The sequence below is a fragment of the Rhodotorula toruloides genome (assembly GCF_000320785.1).
Source record: "Rhodotorula toruloides NP11 unplaced genomic scaffold Scaffold4, whole genome shotgun sequence".
In the NCBI taxonomy this organism is placed as follows: Eukaryota; Fungi; Basidiomycota; class Microbotryomycetes; order Sporidiobolales; family Sporidiobolaceae; genus Rhodotorula; species Rhodotorula toruloides.
The window spans coordinates 726,581-744,312 of NW_015622964.1; the positions used below are offsets into that span (position 1 = coordinate 726,581).

Below are 17,732 nucleotides of genomic sequence, written 5' to 3' on the forward strand. Positions count from 1 at the left end.
CATCCAGTCCATCCACCCGCGCTCGGCTCGCTCGCCGAGCATCCCGTCACACCTGAGGGTTCTGTTCGAGAGCGGGCGGACGATTGAGGCGGGTTCGGCGGCGGCGAGCAAGTTTGAGCGAGATGTCGAGAACATGGTGGTCTTCTTGCGGGCGCGGAGGATCCACAAGGTGCGTTGGCGGGGCCTGTCAGGCGCTACTGAACCGCTCAGGAGGTGTCTTGTCGCTGCGCGAAAGCCTCCACTTCACACGCTGACCTGCCTGTCTTCTCCCCAGGAACTCGTCGACCGCTACAACCCCACGCACGATATGAGCCAGGCTGAGCGGATTGAGGCGACAGCACACCGAGTAGGACTGCAAGGGCCGGTTGAGTACGACGCGAGCAACCCCCGGCCACTGCCGATGGAGGGCGAGACGGAAGGCGAGCAGGGCAAGGAGCAGGAGAACGGCAAGGGCAGCTTGCAGACGATGTTTGCGCCGCAACATTAGAGCACAGCACTAGATGGACGACCCGGTGTAGCGCTTGTATCCCTACGCAACCAGCATCATTCTGATGAAGCGCTCGGCAAACGAGATGCGAGAAGCTGCTTCAAGTATTGCACAACGACAAAAGGAGATCAAGGCTAAGCGGGAGGGAAGTAAGCGGGGAGTCAGCATCGAGATGGGCTAGTCGGAGTCGGTTGGCGGGTCTTCGTCCCAAGGCGCCTCTTCGAGGTTGAGACCTGGGCGGAACGAGCTGCCGGCGTAGCCGACGTCGCCAGGCTTGAGTGCACCGCTGCGTGTCTCTGTGCACGGACACGTCAACTTGGGAGAGAGGCTCAAGCGAGAGAAACAACTCACCGCCGGGGACGACCTTCTTCGGCGGGCTGAACACGACGTCGTCTGGACTCTGCCGCTGTCCCTGGGTCTGGCTGTACATCTGAGACTGCGACTGGCTCTGGCTTTGGTCTTGGCTGCTCGTGCGCCGGCCGAACGACGCTCCTCCGACGCTCCGCTGCGAGTCGCCCGAATTCTGCCGGAGCGCTCCGCCATTCGGGACCTTGCGCGCGCGCTTGCGCTCCTCCTTGAAGTCGTTGACTTGCTTCTGCAGCCTGTCGTTCTCGAGGCGGAGGACGGCGAGTTGGGCGGTAGCGGAGCGGGCGGCTTCGCGCTCTTGAGCCGCGACGAGGTAGGCCGGGATGATCTGCAAGACTCTCATTCGCGTCAGTACGGCCTCAAGCGAGACATCGAGACCGGAAACTCACCTTGGCCATGCAAGTCATGAGGGAAAGCGGAGGAGAATCGCACGGCGCGAGAACCATCGTGAGGGGAAGAGTCGGCGTGAGCTTGAGCGTGACCTGGGTTGCCGAGGCAGGGTACGGAGTCGAATGAAGCGAGAGAGTCGAGCGATGAAGTGAAATGGAGGGCGAGAGGAGCGAGAGCGGGTTGTCAACGAAGCGATCCCGACAAATCCGCGGGCAGACGCACCTCGAGCGCTCCGCGCGGGTCTGCTCCGGGGCCATCATAGCCTGAAATCTCGACTTCGCCGGCGAGTAAGGCTGAGCGGACTTTCGGCACCATGGCCTGCGGGCTGAGGGCGACACCGTCCGTCTGCGAGAAGCGGACACAGGTCAGCATACAAGCGGCGGGCTCGAGGGATCGTTGCTCACCTGCTTCATGAGTTCCTCGACCTCCCTGCCGCAAAGACACGCCTTCCACCACTCCTCCGGCGCAGTTTCCGACTTCTTCTTGCTCTTCTGCTCCACTGCGCCGTTTGCCACGCCCTCGCCGCCAATCGTCAAGACCCACTCCACCTCCCCGAGCTCTGGATCACCGTCCAAGCTGCCCGCTTGTGCGGAAGCCGCGCGAGCTGAGCGTTTGGGAGGGGGACGACGGCGGAGTTCGCTGATGCAGACGAGCGGGTGGGCGAGCGGCTCGGTCGTCGCAGGGTCGAGAGTTTGGTAGACCTGGTGCAGCGGCCTCAGATCCAGCGCATCCATGATGAGCGGGCGAGCGGACGAAACCAAGTTGGGCGACCAAGTTGACATCTCCTCTCGAGGTCCGCTACTCACCCTCACGCGCTCGAGGGGCGATTTGATCAGCTCAAAGGCTTTCTAACCTCTATAGATACCTGAGGCTCCACCATCATCGTCCCGCATCCTGCGCTTCACCCGAACCGAATCCTCATCAGCTCAAACGGACACGGAGGTCGTGAGGCGGAAACAGGACTCTGGGATCGATAGTGAGCACGCGTGGAGGCCACTTGTTGCGCAGGACTCCGTTGACAAGCGCTCGAACCTGCAGCAAGCATGGTTGTCCACCAAGATCCTCCTCGATCCCCTTCACCCGACGATGCCCTTGAATTCTTCGCCGACTCGCTCGAATCGCTCTACGACCATCACATGCCAGCAAAGGGCGACCCCTTAGCACTCTTCACCTACTCTTCGCCATCCTCGTCCGCTCACCCTCAGCCTCTCACCGTCCGTCTACCGCCTCAGCAAGTGAACGAGCTGTTCGCTCATTTCGTATGGAACGCCAGTTTGCGGATGGCGGATGCGCTCGCAGAGGGGAGGATTCGAGTCGAGGCAGAGCAGGTCTTGGAGCTTGGTGCGGGAGCTGGAATCCCTGGTCTCGTCGCGGCGAGGATGGGAGCAAGTCGCGTGCGTCCCCACTTGCAAGCTCCCCCAGCGACAAATAGCTGAGACCCAACCCGACAGGTCGTGCTGAGTGACTACGATGACCCTCTACTCATTGCAAACCTGCGGGACAACATCTCGCTCGCCTTTCCCGACTCTCCCGCTGCACGAGAACGGATACGAGCAGTCGGACACTCTTGGGGCGAGCAGACGTCGCTCGAGGCGGTACTCGCGTGCGTAATTGAGCGCCTAAGCGCCTTCGTTCGCTAACATTGCTGGATCGCAGGGCCAACTCCCCCTCGCCAAGCCCGTTCGCACACATCCTCCTCGCCGACACGCTCTGGTACTCTTCCGGCCACGCTCTCCTCCTCTCATCGCTCCAGCACCTCCTCGCCCGGACCGCAAGCGCACGGATACACGTTTGCGCCGGCTTTCACAGCGGTCGCGCAACAGTCCGGTCGTTCTTGAAGAAGGCTGAGAAGGTTGGGTTCATCCGACGCGGCGAGTGGGAAGAGGTTGGGGTTGATGGACGGAGACGAGAGTGGGGCTGGGACGTGCAAGGGGAAGAAGGGGAGTGGGAGGAGAAGGAGGATGCGAGCGAGCGGAACAAGTGGGTCGTTGAGGGCGATCTCGGCTGGAGCGACGAGGCATTGAGAGAGGACGGTGCAGCACGGATAGAGCAGTGGACGCCAGCCGATGGAGCTTAGAACGCGATCAGGCGGCCAGTTTCTCGAGAGGACTGCGAGCAAGCGTCGAGATGAGGTTCAAGACTGCTGAATCTACTGCATAGGATTGCGTGCTGATACTATCTCCTTGTGATCGCCAACCCGAAAAGCCCCAGAGTCTATGACCAAACGTCGAGAAGCAAGCGGTTGCGGTCCTTGAGCAACTTGAGCTCCTTCTCGCCGTCCTCGTCCGATCCGCCCTTGGCCTTGCCGAGGATGTGCGCGAGCTCGCGCTCGACCTGCTTCGCCATGCTGCCGGCGTCGCCGCTGTGCGTCAGGGCAAAGCGCAAAAATCAGCGCGAGTTCCCCAGGTCAAGTAGGCGTAGAGCCGAGAGGCATGCCGAAACGCACCAGATGTACGCGTAACCCTTGTTCTGGACGAGCGCCTCTCCCACCCTGTCGCCCTCATTCCGCAACAGCTGCTGGACATACACCTTTGGCTGTCCCGGCTCCCTCGAGAACGCGCAGTGCATGCGGAACTTGCCGTCAAGCTCCTTGGCATACTGGTCCCACTCGTCCCTGTAGAGGAAATCCCACGTCGACCGCCTGCAGCCGTAGAAGAGGTCGATCGTGCCCCAGTCCTTGAGCGCGTCAGGCCCGTCCTTCTCCTTCGCCTTGCGTGCGAGGGCAACGCGGTCCTGGATGAACCCGCGGAAGGGCGCGACACCTGTTCCGGGACCGATCATGACGATGGGAACCTTGGGCGAGGTCGGGAGGCGGAAGGTCGAGCGACGGACGTGGATCGGGGCGGCAAAGTGCGTGTCCTTCTTGTACTTGCCTCGCGGGCCTTCGAGGTGGTAGACGGGCGTTCCCTGCTCGCGCGCCTCGACCTTCTCGAGCGTACCGTTTGCCGCGTTCTTCAAGTTGAGGAGGTAGTTGGTCCCGACGCCGAAGACCTTGTTGGCGCCGACGACAGGCTCGTACTTGAGCACGACGGCAGTAACGTGAATCGAGTTGGGGTACATCTTGGGCGACGACGAGATCGAGTAGTAGCGAGGCTGGAGGCGGTGGATCGCGCCGATGATGCGGTCGACGGGGATGTTCCACACCGTGTTGGCGTTGCCGGCTGCGAGGACGAGCACCTCGGAGAGACGGAGGCACTTGGAGCCTACGACCTCGTGGTAGAACTCCTTGTCGGCGCCGAGCTTCTCGAGCATCTCGCGCGCGGCGTCGGTCGGCGCGAACTTGGCCATCTGGCCGACGGTCTGGCGAGAGGCGTGCGCAGAGATGTCGAGGTAGTGGCGGAAGACGGTCTCGTAGGTGGTCGGGATCGGGAAGGGGACCTTGGCGAGCGCGGGGTCGAGCGACTTGACCTCGATGACCTTGTGGCGCTTGTCGGCGAGTCCGAGGATGTGCAGCGTGCGCTCGACCTCGTCGTTCGGGTTGACAGGCCAGACAGCGACATGATCGCCCGTCTGGTACCGGATGCCCGAGTCGGTGATGTCGAACTCGGCAAAGACGCAGTTGCGCTCGCCGTCCTCGAAGAGCTCCTTGGCCTGAATGAGCGGGGCCGGGAAGGGGTTCTTGGCGTCGAACACGCCGCGTGCGCCGGTGAGAGCGCGCGCAGACAACTCGCCGAGGTAGACCTTGGCCTCGTCGACCTCGTCAAGTTCGCGGACCTCAAAGTCGGCAACGTCGCCACCCGCGCCCTCCTCCCAGCCGAGCTGCTTGTGAATCGCGTCAAACATCTCGTCCTTCCACGCAAGGTAGTCCTCCTCCATTGACTTGTCGTCGTCACCTTCGCCGCGAGGACCGACGCGGTGAGCGCCCAGCTGGGTGAGGCGTTCATCGAGGTTGCGGGAGACGGCATTGAAGTGTTCGTAGGTCGAGTTGCCGACTGCGGGGCTCAACAATCAGCAGAGATCGAGACGGCAGAGTGGAAGTGGACGCACGGCCGAAGATCACGTAGCGCAAGTTCTCGAGCGAGGTGCCGTTCGAGAACTGCGGCTCCTCCTTCAAGAAATCCATGAGCTGGACGGCGTTGTCGGTCGGCTCTCCCTCGCCGTACGTCGCCATGCAGAACACGACGAGGTGGTCTTCGGGGACGGCATCGAGGTTGTCAAAGTCGTAGCTGCGCGCGACTCGGGTCAGTCTCGCTCGAATTGGACTGAACGGCAAACTGTCACGCACTCCTCGGGGTCGCACACGAGCGACGAGATGCCGTAGCGCGACTTGATCTCCTTGGCGATGCGGGTTCCGTAGTCCTCGGCCGTACCAGTCTGCGATCCGTAGAAGATGACACACTTCTTGTTCTGCGGGCGTGTACAACTGTGTCAGCGAGTCTGGCAGCGAGTTAAAGCGGAGTTTGTTGATCCGATGAGGGGCGAGTCGAACGAGAGATGGGGGCGGATTCGGCGGCAACCTCGCCACAGCTGCTAGGCGGACCAGACCAGCCCTGTCCTACTCCTGCAGTACTCGTGCCTCACTCGCGAGTCCACCGGCGCACGCGCGCGTCGGCGATCGCACCCAACTTGCGCCCGTCGTCGTCCTCGAAATAAAGGAAAGGGAAGCCGACAGCGCTCGTCGCGCAGACTCACCGAGAGGTTGAGCGACGCGACAAAGTCCCTTCCGGTATCTACTGCTTCGCCCGATGCGCCGTTCGCGCCCTTTGCGCCTGCGCCATTGACGAACGCTGCGGCGGCGGGCGAGGGCGAGGTCGAGTCGGACTTGGTGCGGAAGAAGAGGAAGTAGGCTCCGCCTGCGATGGCGAGTGCGAGTACGATGTGAGCGAGCTGGACCATGCTTGCGAGTGAGCCAAGTTCGAGTCGCGTGAGGACAAGCAGCGACGACGACGAAGGCGGGGGGACGAGACAGCGAGGGCCGAGCGATCCGCGCGAGGCGCTCCTCCTCCTGCCGAACACTCGTCGCGCCCGCTTGCAGGATCACCCGGGGCAACAGGTGGAGCACTCGAACCGGATATCAGTGCAACAGGGGAAGCAAACTAGCAAACGAGCGAGACGGACAGAGAGGGAGAGGGAGGGAAAAACGACAACGACGGGGGAGAACATGCACAGACTACGCATGACAGTATGCGACACAGCCACAGTGGATTAGCACGAGTAAGATATGCGGGAAAGCGCGTCTAGGGTAAGAGGAAGGGGAAGGGGAGGACGAAGAGCGACCGGAGAGCATCACGCCTGGCGGGCGTGCGGCTGTCCCGCTCGCGACACCGCGCTGCTGCTCACGGTGCTTAATGGGCGGTCGAGCGCAGGCGACGGCGGCTTCGACCCCTGAGCCTGCAACAGCATCGCCTGCTGCTGCTGGAGTCCGGCAAACCTCGTCAGCGCGAGCAAGACGCTCCGCTGGTCGACCCGGAGCGCCTGTCCGAGCGCCGACAGCACCTCGGTGAACGGGCCGAGCTGGTGCAGCGTCAACGTCGAGAGGCAGTTCTCGATCCGGACGAGGTACGACTCGAGCAAAGCGCAGAGCTCGTCGTCGGTCGCGTCGGCGCGGACGGGGAAGGCGAACGAGGTAGGGTGGATGAGCGTCTTGCGCTTGGCGGCGGCGGCTTGCTGGGCGGGCGTCGAAGGGCGGGCAGACGAGTTCGGGACGTGAGGAGGCGTCGCCAGGCCGTTCTTGACGCCGTGGACGAGCGCGCCGCAGACCGACTCGAGCTGTAATGCGAAGCCTGTCAACACAACACTCGCCGTTGCTGTAGGCACGCGGACTGACCCGCTGGACGACCTTCCCCAAGGCCTTGATCGTATTGACGTCGAGCAACTGCGGCGTCTCGTCCTGCACCACCTCGGTCTTCTTGGCAATCTCGGCGGCAGCAGCAGAGCCGTCTTTGTCGGCAGAGGCTGGGACAATGCGTTCCTTGAGGACCCGCGGCCAGATCAGCGAGATGAGCTCGGCGGATTCGAGGCCTGCGAGGAGAGCAAGGTCAGATGCTGGGCGTTCAGGACGAGAGAACATCGAACGCACCCTTGAGCTTGCGTTCGCCCAGCTCGGTGATGCCGAACCCGAGCCGTCGCAGCGCCGCGATATCCTGCTTGTCGCGCGGGTCGAGGTACTCCTCCGGGTCCTCGTCCTCCCCGTCGTCCGAATCAAGGCTGGACGGTCCCGGCTTCTGCTGCATGACGACATCCTGGATGATATCGATCACGTCCTGCGACGCCGAGATCTGTCCTCCTTCTGCGACGGCCGAGATTCGCGCTGCGCGGTTGACGATCGGGCCGAAGTAGTCCATTCGCCGCGTGATGGGGTCTGCTTCGCACACCGGCGCGCCCCAGTGGATACCCATCCGCACCGAGAGACCGCGATACAGGATCTCCCCGCGCGAATCGAGGATCTCCTTGCCCTCCTCCGAGTCGAGGATCTCCTGCGGCCAGTCTTCCCGCAGCAGCTCGAGCTGGACCGTCAAGCACCACAAGAGCGCCGACGTGACAGTCGGGAACGACACCATGAACGCGTCGCCTTCAGTCTTGACCTCGTACCCTCCGATCGCGCGCAACTGTCGCCGCAAGAGCTGGTTGTGCATCCGGATCGCAGTCTGCATCCCCGGGTTCGACTCCCACAGCGCGGTCGAGTTGCGGATGTCGGTGAAGACGAGCGCGACCATGCCGACCGGGGGCGGGACTTCGCGGTCGAGCAGGTTGAGGTACCGCTCGCCGGCGCCTTCTTCGCCCTTGCCTCGCCGACCAGCGACGACGCCAGCCTTGTGCGCGCCGTAGAAACCCTCGTCCTCGCCGTGCGCTGCGCGGTGCTTGGCGTAGTACCCGCTCTTCTTCGCCTTAAACAGGTCGCCGACCGCGAGCACCATGACCATGACGTTCGAGCTCGACCCGTACGAGATGGCGAGGTCGCGAAGCTTGGCGGCGGCTGCCATCGGGTCGCTGCGCTCGGTGCGGGCGACGTCGACAGCCGTCTGATACGACATGTGCTCCCACAGGCCGCGGTTCGCGATGATGACGAACTCGTCCGTCTCGGTAAGCTCGATCTCGTCGACGTCGGGCGCGGCGTTGATGGCGGGGAAGACGTTGTAGAAGCCGAACGAGCGCGCAATGTCGACCTCGTCGTTGACGTAGCCACGATGTGAGATCCATCCCTCGGCGGTACGGATACGAGCGATCTCTCCCGAGTCGAACGGCTCGTGCCGCTTGGCGATGAGGCGAGCGGTACCGCCGCGTCCTGCGATGACGGCGAGAGCGTTGCCGGCGTTGGCAACGTAGAGGCGCTTGCGGCGGATGTAGACAATGATGCCGGCGGCGCCGGTGCGGACAGACGACATCGTCTTGTCGGTCAAACTGATCTCGGACCCCTTGCGGCGGGACTCGAGGGCGGGAAGGAGAAGGTTGCCGTAGTCGCGGTTGATGTTGAGGAAGGCGCGGCGGAGGGCGTCGCTGGTCACCTCCCCGCTCTTGAGCCGCGAGAGTTCGAGCGTCAAGACGGCCGAGAACGCGTCCTGCAGGTACTTGACGAGGCGGGCACCCGTGTTCTGGCCCTTGTTGACGGCGTCGAACAAGCCGAAGATCGCCTCGTCGTCCTTTGAGCGGAACCGCGGGATGACGATGTCGACGAGCGAGAGCGTGTCGAAGCGGCTGCCGAGGGTGTCGGCGATACCGTAGCCCATGTCGTTGATCTCGGACAGCGACGTGCGCACGCGTCGGTCCTCGTTCTCGTCAGGTACCGAGGGGATCATGAGCGTGACGTCCATCAAGCCGAGGACGTGCAGCTTGGTCAACGCGCTGAAGTCGGCGAGGTTGCGGCGCTTGGCGCTGCGAGGCAGGTTTGACGTGTCGTTCTGGTGGCCGGGCTTGATTTCGAGGCGCTTGTTGCCGGACAGGTTGAGGTACCGCAGCTCGAGGTTCCAGTTCCTGCGGGCCGCTGGCGGTGAGCATGCTGGACTGTCAGAGAGGGCGAGAAATGACTCACCAGTTCCAATCGTACGGCCAGTTGGCGATGTTGTACTTGAGGACGTTCGAGCCAACGTCGAGCGCAAAGAGCTTCTTGATCTTGCCGAGCTCGGCGGGCAGCGTCTGCAGTTTGTTGCCATTGAGGTACAGGAGCTTGAGGTTGACGAGGCGCTCAAGGTCGTCCGGCGGGAGGCTCGTGAGCTTGTTGCCCGAGAGGTACAGCTCCTCGAGCGACTGGCACTTGAACAGACTCGAAGTCGGGATCTCGTAGATGTCGTTGAATGAGAGGTTGAGGACTCGCAGCTCGGCCATGAGGGAGATCGGGGCAAAGACGTCGTCCCCGAGCTGGTTGTCGCCGAGGAAGAGGCGCTGCAGCGACATCGACAGAGGCGGGGCGAGGCGGCCGGACGACGTTGTGGGCGGCTTCACCGCGGCAGCCAATTGTCGCAAGTCAAGCTCGTCTCCTCCGTCACCAAGAGAGCTTGTCGGCGTTGCTGCTGGCGCGACCGTCGGGAGGGGCGGATCCGGGAAGTCCTTGATCAGGTTGGACGAGGCGTTGAGGGTGTACAGCTGCGAGCAGAGCCACAGCGCAGACGGCAGGGTCTGCAAGTCGTTGCCGGAGACCTGCAGCGACTGGAGGCGCTGTAGTCGGCCGATGCTGTCGGGCAGCGAGGTGAGGAGGTTGTTCTTGATCGAGAAGGTGACGAGATTCGGCAGCGAGCCAATGCCGTCGGGGAGGATGCGGAGGGTGTTGTTGTCGAGGATGAGGGTTTCGACGGAGCCGAGGTGGCCGAAGATCTCGGGCGAAAGGGTCGAGAGCTTGCCGTACGACAGATTGAGCGAGGTGAGGGTCGTGCTCGTGCCGGTCAAGGCGAATCGTGTGAGCGAGTTGTGCTTCGCCGTCAAGACTCGGATGTTGGCCCACGACGCATCGAGCGTCGACGCCTGGTTGTGCTCGCATCGGAGCACCTCGAGGACGGGGATACTCGTCAACGGCGAGAAGTCCGATATGACGTTCCGTCGGATGTCGAGCTCCTTGAGCGAGATGAGCGAGCCGAGGGTCGAAGGCAGGCTCGTGAGGATGTTGGCGAGGAGGTTGAGGCGTTCGAGGTTCTCGAGCTGGCCGATCTCGTGCGGGACGACGGTGACCGTGTTGAACGAGAAATCGAGTTCGAGGAGCGGCTCAATCTCGCACACGACGAGCGGGATCTTGTCGAAGCGGTTGTTCGAGAGGTTGAGGTACTTGAGCTGGCAGAAGTTGCGGAAGTATTCCGGGACGGTTGAGAGGCGGTTGTTGTGGCACTTGATCGACGAGAGGTTGCCGAGCGTGTCGAGCGCGATGTGCTCGAGGTCGACAATGTTGTTGTTGCTGATGTCGAGCCGAGTGAGGTACTGGCACTCCTTGATCGCCTGCGGTAGCCGCTTGATGCCCATGTTTGACAGGACGAGTTCCCGCAGAGCCGTGCAGCCCTGGATGAAGTCGGTCGGAAGGTCGAAGGGCCGGTTGCGCGAAAGGTTGAGGCTGCGGATCTCGTGCGAGTGCTTGTAGAGGAAGATCGGAATTGTCTCGACGCCCTTGCCGGACAAGTCGACAAACTCCATGCTCTCACCCGCAAAGCTCTCCTCCTGCAATCGGAGAGCATGAGCGAACGTGTGGAACGGACAGGAAGGACCGGACGCACCGCCACGCCCTGCATCGTCGAGTACTGAGCCTTGTAGACGAGCTTGCTCAAATACGAATTGTCCTCCCTCCCCAGCTCCTCGAGCTTATCGAGCTCCGTGTACCCCGCCTGCTCAAACTTCCGCCGCTGCAGCAAGACAGGCTTCTCGTTCGGGCCGACGCGCCGCTCGAGGCCCTTCTCGCGCAGGTACAGCGCGTAGGTCGTCTTCGCGTTGACCTGGAACTTGCGTGCGAGCATCGCGGTCATCTCGGATGCAGTCGCGCCGAGCGGGACGGGCAAGGTCGAGAAGGTGTTGTCGACGCGATAGATGCGGACCATGAACTGCGGAACCCAAAGTCAGCGGCCGAGGAATACTCCTTCAAAGAAGGTTGCGCTACGCACCGGTTTCTGGCTCGCCTTCCTCGCCTCTCCATCCGCCGTCCCTGGTCGCCCGCTGCGCATGGCCGGCCGACTCCCTCCCGTCGCCGGCCTTCCATTCTTCAACACCTCCGTCTCCATACTCCCAAACGGCTTGACGGCGCCCAATCCATCCGGCATCCCCTCCCTGACCGTCTGAGCCGTCCCAATCCTCGGACTCGCACCCGCCTCGCTCTCCTCCGTCTCGTCCATAACCTCCATGTCGTCCTCATCGACATCGTCCTCGCTCGAATCGTGGTCGAGCGATGCGCCAGCTTCGGCTTTGACGGCCCACGAGTCGGGCGCTGTCCATGCGCCTGCGGAGCCGGCTGCTCCACCAACTACGGCGGCGCTTCGGGCTGCTGCCGAGCTTCGAGGGACAGGCGGGAGACCCTTGACTGTCGAGCCGGAGCTGCTCATACCGGCTTGCGTAGGCGTCGCCGTCCCACCTGTGATACTGAGCTGACTGCTCGTCCGCGACCCAAGTCCAGGTCGGACGGGTGCGCCTCCTGGCACGCTTGCAACAGCTGGCGGCGCAGTACCCATCAACATCGCAGCCTTTGCCGCCGACTTCTGTTCAGCAGCAGTCGCCCCGCCTCCGTAGTTCCAGAACGCGACGGCCGAAGCTTGACCGTGGTGTGCTCCTCGCGGACCTGCGTCGCTGTACGAAGGCGCGAGGGACGGTCTCCGCCCGTTCGAGGCGTACGATGCATGTGAGCCCGACCCTGAGCGCGTCAAGCCGTTCCCCGAGGTACCGCTGGAGACGCTTCCTCCGAATCCTCGTTCGTGGGACGAAGTCGGTCGAACGCCAGCTGAGGTCGACGGCGCAGACGAGATGATGCCTTCCATCGAGTCGAGATTCGTATCGAGCGCAATCTCGGGATCATTGGTGAAGACGGCTTGTTGGCGAGGAGTAGGGGTATTGCGCGAGCTGCCGGTCACGAAGGCGCCAATCGGGGTTGTCGGTCGCCGGCTCTTCTTGGACGACTTGCCGTTGCGAGAGGGGAGGGAAGAGGAGAGGTCGTAGGCGTCGCCGCGGGCTTGCAGCTTGGCGGGCAGGGTCGAGCTGTCGAACTGGGCGGGCGGAGGCAGGCCAAAGTCGCTGACGGAACCCGAGTCCGAGTCTGCGCGCGCGTTGTCAGCTCAGAGACCTTTGTGAGCAGCGGACACAACGCACGCTGATCCCGCACGTCGCCCTTGCTCCCTCTCCGCTTGAGCAGGCCGCCAAACAATCCGCGCTTCTTCTCCTTGACGGCGGGTTCCTTCTCTGCATGGCCGCGCAAGACGCTCGCGCTGCGTGTTCCTCGCAAAGGCTGCGCGCTGGACGAGGGCAAGAGTGTCCCCTTGCGCTTCGGCTGTACGAGCGAGAGAGGAGAGCAGGTCAGCCACCTCGACGGCGGAGCTCCGCAAGCGCTTGAGCGGTCCGTGAAGAGAGCGCACCTCTGCACCGTTGCCCCAGGGAGGCGCGACGTCCGCCGGACTGCCCTGCCTGCCTCGCGCCGCCTGATCCTGCACTCCCCACCCATTCCAGTCGGACAAGTTGGACCCCGCCGACCCGGGCGGACGTTGGTCGATGTCTGCGCCGACGCCGAGCATCTTGGCCTGTTTGCTCGAGCGCGGGACGAGCGGCGCCTGCGAGTAGTCGGCCATGGCTCGCCTCGGAGCGCGGTTCCGCCTGGTTTGGGTTCGAGGAGGGCGAGGGACGGCGACGGACGACGGACGGTTCCTCCGACTCGCTCGTGCGAGTGCAGTCGAGCTCTGCAAGTGACTACAGCCCGCTCGATCACGCTTGCGCGCTGTTGTCGGGGTGCCAGAGGTCGACGCAAGCGGGAGGCTGGAAGAGGGCGTCGAGAGGGTGCAGCGGCTCGGCGCAAGAGTGTGGGAGGTTGGCGCTGTGCTGGGTGTACTCTGAGCGTGCACTGTGCGCCTGCAAGCTGGCTGCAGAGCCGCGTAGCTGTGGCAGCGCGGTGTTGGCTGTTCGTGAAGAGGGAACGGTGTGGGGCGAGACCTGTCGACTCGCAAACAGCGTCCTGGCGGGTGTTGAGCTGGCTTGTAATGACACTCTCGACGTCGTAACGTACACGCTTAGCCAAACTCTGCAAAGGGGACGAGTTGTCGGAGGCGAACCGCTTCTTCTCCTCCTCCCTCTCCCTCGTCAACAACAACGACGTGAAGAGTCCTTGGACGATATCTGCAGTGCTGTACTAGTGACTCTCGCCTTGACTCTGTGGCAGAAAAGGCGAGACAGACGAGCTCATCGCGTCCACTTGGTCCCGCTCTTCCTCGCCTTGGCCTCGCTCGCTTCGCACTCTGCTCGAGGGTCACCATTCCACGCCTGCTCACTCTTGCTGCTCTCTCGCGCGCCGCTACCTCACCCGCCGGCCGCACTCGCACCATGTCGTCCCAACTCCGACCCCTCGCTCCCCTCGCAGAGAATCCCAAACTCAAGTCCGGACCAGGCAGCAGCAACTCGACGGCGCCAGGCCAGAACTCTCGCCGCGCATCGCACTCGAGCTCCGGACGCCCCGACCCGCTCGGAACCGAAGTCCACCTCTCTGCCAGTCGAATCGGTCCCGGTGTCATCCCGACGGGCAGGATGGATGTCGTCCCGCACGAGGAGCTGAGTCCCGAGGAGAAGGCAAAGAGGCTGGCGGCGTACGCGGCGGTCGACGAGCACGTCAAGGACTTCCACAAGGTCCTCGGCATTGGGTCTGGCTCGACCGTCCCTTACGTCGTCGAGCGCCTGTGCCAGCCGCCCCACTGCTACGCCAACAGCGACCGTTGGTGTGTTCGTACGCTACCCCTGCAGTCCCGGACTCCACTCACTGTGCTCTCGCTCCCCTCGCAGGTACGTCCCGACGGGCTTCCAGTCCAAGGAGCTCATCGTCAAGGCCGGTTTGAACCTCGGCGACGTCGACCAGTTCCCGACCATCGACGTGACGATCGACGGCGCCGACGAAGTCGATGACGAGCTGAACGCAATCAAGGGCGGCGGAGCGTGCCAGCTGCGCGAAAAGGTCCTTGCGGAAGCTGCGACGCACTTCATCATCGTTGCCGACTCGCGGAAGGACTCGCATGTGCTTGGACAGACGTGGAAGCAGGGAGTGCCGATTGAGGTGGCGCCCTTTGCGTGGGCAAAGGTCTTCGTCAGTGAGTTCGAGCGGACAGGCTCAGTCTCGACTCGTTAGGGCGATCCGGTGAACTGATTCATCTTCCCGTGTGATGCACAGACCTGCAGAAGATGGGCTGCGAAAAGCCGACGCTGAGGATGGGAAAGATGAAGGCTGGTCCGGTCGTCACCGATAACGGGTGCGTTCGCAGCTTCCCTTCCATTGTCGAGCCTACGTTGACTGACTTTCGTGCTCCCTCAACGCTCGCATTCGCTTCTCCATCGTCGCGCTCCGCCCACAACTCGACTCCGCGCCATGCCCGAACAGCAACTTTGTCATCGACGCCGTCTTCTCCGAGCCGTACATGCGCGACCCCGCAGAGCTCCTGCACCGCATCAAGATGTACGATGCAGCCCTCCTACCTCTCCATCGAGCAGCGGAACTGACGAGCCTTTCCCGCGGCGCAGGTTGACGGGCGTCCTCGAGGTCGGGCTTTTCGTTGGGATGGCGGAGGCAGCGTACTTTGGGTACCCTGATGGGACGGTTATGGCGCGGTGGCAGGACGGTGCGTTGGTCTTCCGCCGTTTCTTCTTCTAAACGCTTCGACTGGCGGGTAGGGCGCTGATTCACAAACGATGTCCGCCTCGCGCACAGGCCGACGGGAACAAGTCGACGCTACGAAGGGCCTCGAGATCGCAGAGTCAGGCAAGCGAGTGTAAACGAACGAAGCGGCATCCGGCCTCCCAACTCTCGACCTCGACTCCTCGACCACCCTCTCCCCTTTCCTCGCTGTACACTTTCTTCACAACACCGATTAGACCGCAACACGGATGCAGTACATGACCACGCCGTCCGGCTCGAGCTCGACGCTGGCTCTGCGCCCGCTTCCTCGCGCGCCGACTCTCGCGACGCCCCACCTCGCCCCACTTCGCACTCCGCCGGTTCACGACTTCCGCTGCTTGCACTTCTCTCGCTCTTTCTCCCTCCTCGAACGCGCTGAGCACTAACGACGATGGATCTGAACGCTACGCTCGTGTCTCCCGGCGTACCCGCAACGCTCGACTCCCCCTCGTCCCCATTCGACCTCGACCTCTCGACTCCCCAAGTCCTGCTCGGCACCGTTCTCTTCGGACTCGCTTCGATCCTCGTCTTGCTCTGGCCGAGGAAAGCAGCTAATTTGCCTCCTGGGCCGAAGCCGGGGTTCTTGGTGCGTCCCGCCGGCGAACGAGGAAGTGAGGAAAACTAACTTGAGCCAGGTGTGCAGGTCGGCAACCGCAATCAGGCGCCGAAGAGCAAACCCTGGCGTTGGTTCCGTGACTTGAACCAGCAGTACGGTGCGTGCCAGTCGCTGACGCTCTCGGACGAAGAGCGGGACTGATGAAAAGGCTTCGCAGGCGATGTCGTCTACCTCCAGATGGGTCAAACGCCCACCATCGTCCTCGGCTCCGCGCAAGCAGCCTGGGACCTGCTCGAAAAGAAGTCCAACATCTACTCGTGCGCTTCCTCCCTCTCACTCGACGAACCGAGAGTTGACCTTCGCAAGTTTCGCAGGTCGCGTCCGAGGTTCATCATGGGCCAGGAGTTGTTGTCGGGCAACATGCGTGGCTTGATGAGCGGGTACAACGACTTCTGGCGACGCTGGAGGAAGGTCTTGCACGGCGCTTTCATGCAGAAGGCGGCCGACAACTACAAGCCCATTCAAAGTGAGCTCGCCTTTCGCTGCGGGAGTCGGCGTTCGACCATCCGTTCATTCTGACATCCGTCCTTCTCGCAGACCTCGAGTCGAAGCAGCTCATGCACGACCTCCTCACCAGACCCGAAGGTTTCCGCGACCACCTCGAGCGATACGCGGCGTCTGTCATCGTCACAGTGAACTACGGCCGCAGGGTGCACAACGTCTGGACCGACACGGTCGTCTGCGAAAACCGAAGGTCGATGGACGTACTTACCTCTGTCAAGTGAGCCTTTCCTTGCGATATTCTCGCGAAACTGGCTAACCCCGTCCCCTCCTCCAGCATCCCCGGGAAATACCTCGTCGAGAGCCTGCCGATCCTGCTCAAGCTTCCCAACTTCCTCACCCCGTGGCGCCAGTACGCCCTCGAGCAAAAGCAGCGCGACATCGACCTGTACCTCGGGCTCGTCCAAGAAGTCAAGGACAAGATGGCTAAGGGCACTGCACCCTACTCGTTTGCCAAGCAACTCATCGAGGAGAAGGAGAAGTGGGGAATGAGCGACCTCGAGATTGCGTACACCTGCTCGACTCCGTTCGGCGCTGGCGTCGAGACTTCATCCGGAACGCTTTTGTCGTTCTTCCTCGCTTGCGCGCATGCGGGCGAGACGTTCATCCCCAAGGCGCAGGAGGAGCTCGACCGAGTTGTTGGAAAGGACCGCCTCCCGACTTTCGACGATTTCCAGGACCTGCCCTACGTCCGGGCCGTCGTCAACGAGACGCTGCGATGGCGACCCATCGCTGTCCTCGGAGTGCGTGAAGCTCTCTACCGACCTGCCACCGTCAAGCTGACCGGTCCGTCTCTTGCAGGGCACACCACACGCTTCGTACGCCATGTCCTCCGCGCCATCTCGAGCCTAGAGCTGACCCCTCGCCTCGCCACAGTACCGAGGACGATTGGTACAACGGAATGTTTATCCCGAAAGGCTCGACCGTCATCGCCAACCTCTGGAGCATTCACCTCAACGAGAAGGACTTCCCCGAACCGCACAAGTTTGACCCTGAGCGTTTCATGGTCAAGCGCGACTACCCTGGTCGGTGGGGACACAGGTGCGTCTCTCATCCGTCTGCGTTCTGCTGAGGATGCTGACGCTGTCTCTCCCGCAGCGCCTTCGGTTTCGGTCGTCGCATCTGCCCGTGAGTCGCTTCCTTCCCGATGACGCTGCCTTCGCTGACGTCCATTATCCTCGCAGAGGCATGCACCTTGCCGAAAACTCGATCTACATCAACATCGCCCGCATCCTCTGGGCATTCAACATTTCGAAGGCGAAGGACGCATCAGGAAACGACATTCCAGTCGACATCTTCGAGTTTACCGATGGTGCGCTCTCCCCTCCCTCTCCTCGCAATGCTGTCGCTAATCTGGAGCTGGATTGACAGGCTTTAACTCCATGCCCAAGCCGTTCAAGTGCAGCATCAAGGTCCGCAGTCCTGCTCACGCCGCCGTCATCGAGCGCGAGTACAGCGAGGCTGCGGAAGAGTTCAAGCAGTTCGAGGAGTAGATCACTCTTGAGTGGTATCTAGAAGTGCATTAGTCGCCGTCGTCGCGGGTGAAGACTGTTCGAGAGAGCAACTGCTTCCCGTTCTCCCGCTGGCGACTATCGCTCGCACGTCCGCATCAC

At 62.6% G+C, this 17,732-nt stretch overlaps 7 protein-coding genes across 7 annotated transcripts in view; 4 read left to right on the forward strand and 3 right to left on the reverse strand.

Annotated features, from left to right (window-relative positions):
- The window catches only part of RHTO_06306 (uncharacterized protein), a gene marked incomplete at both ends in the record, with an annotated part of 620 nt that extends 133 nt beyond the window's left edge, over positions 1-487 (forward strand). The window contains 2 exons of the mRNA XM_016419967.1: positions 8-169; positions 275-487. Coding sequence (XP_016275421.1) covers positions 8-169; positions 275-487 — 375 coding nt within the window. The remainder of the gene's footprint in view (positions 1-7; positions 170-274) is intronic.
- Positions 488-664: 177 nt separating this feature from the next.
- On the reverse strand, positions 665-1,977 carry RHTO_06307 (uncharacterized protein; the record flags this gene model as incomplete). The annotated part of the gene is made up of 5 exons (XM_016419968.1): positions 665-783; positions 839-1,181; positions 1,243-1,335; positions 1,466-1,588; positions 1,648-1,977. The coding sequence occupies 5 exons, from the start codon at positions 1,975-1,977 to the stop codon at positions 665-667; spliced, it is 1,008 nt and encodes a 335-aa protein (XP_016275422.1).
- A 309-nt stretch (positions 1,978-2,286) lies between these two features.
- On the forward strand, positions 2,287-3,320 carry RHTO_06308 (nicotinamide N-methyltransferase, putative; the record flags this gene model as incomplete). The annotated part of the gene is made up of 3 exons (XM_016419969.1): positions 2,287-2,637; positions 2,695-2,846; positions 2,900-3,320. 3 exons carry the CDS (start codon positions 2,287-2,289, stop codon positions 3,318-3,320), a joined length of 924 nt encoding a protein of 307 aa, XP_016275423.1.
- Positions 3,321-3,457: 137 nt separating this feature from the next.
- Positions 3,458-6,079, reverse strand: RHTO_06309 (cytochrome p450 oxidoreductase; the record flags this gene model as incomplete). Its single annotated transcript, XM_016419970.1, has 5 exons — positions 3,458-3,605; positions 3,690-5,175; positions 5,231-5,409; positions 5,469-5,590; positions 5,876-6,079. 5 exons carry the CDS (start codon positions 6,077-6,079, stop codon positions 3,458-3,460), a joined length of 2,139 nt encoding a protein of 712 aa, XP_016275424.1.
- Positions 6,080-6,469: 390 nt separating this feature from the next.
- On the reverse strand, positions 6,470-12,921 carry RHTO_06310 (adenylate cyclase; the record flags this gene model as incomplete). The annotated part of the gene is made up of 8 exons (XM_016419971.1): positions 6,470-6,952; positions 7,011-7,204; positions 7,263-9,154; positions 9,213-10,819; positions 10,876-11,196; positions 11,257-12,395; positions 12,449-12,626; positions 12,712-12,921. The coding sequence occupies 8 exons, from the start codon at positions 12,919-12,921 to the stop codon at positions 6,470-6,472; spliced, it is 6,024 nt and encodes a 2,007-aa protein (XP_016275425.1).
- A 745-nt stretch (positions 12,922-13,666) lies between these two features.
- On the forward strand, positions 13,667-15,100 carry RHTO_06311 (ribose 5-phosphate isomerase A; the record flags this gene model as incomplete). The annotated part of the gene is made up of 6 exons (XM_016419972.1): positions 13,667-14,055; positions 14,120-14,421; positions 14,502-14,580; positions 14,709-14,783; positions 14,849-14,946; positions 15,036-15,100. 6 exons carry the CDS (start codon positions 13,667-13,669, stop codon positions 15,098-15,100), a joined length of 1,008 nt encoding a protein of 335 aa, XP_016275426.1.
- Positions 15,101-15,393: 293 nt separating this feature from the next.
- On the forward strand, positions 15,394-17,612 carry RHTO_06312 (cytochrome P450, family 83, subfamily A, polypeptide 1; the record flags this gene model as incomplete). Its single annotated transcript, XM_016419973.1, has 11 exons — positions 15,394-15,588; positions 15,646-15,715; positions 15,776-15,875; positions 15,933-16,084; positions 16,156-16,339; positions 16,397-16,862; positions 16,921-16,937; positions 16,996-17,160; positions 17,218-17,247; positions 17,304-17,431; positions 17,491-17,612. The coding sequence occupies 11 exons, from the start codon at positions 15,394-15,396 to the stop codon at positions 17,610-17,612; spliced, it is 1,629 nt and encodes a 542-aa protein (XP_016275427.1).
- Positions 17,613-17,732: the final 120 nt, after the last annotated feature.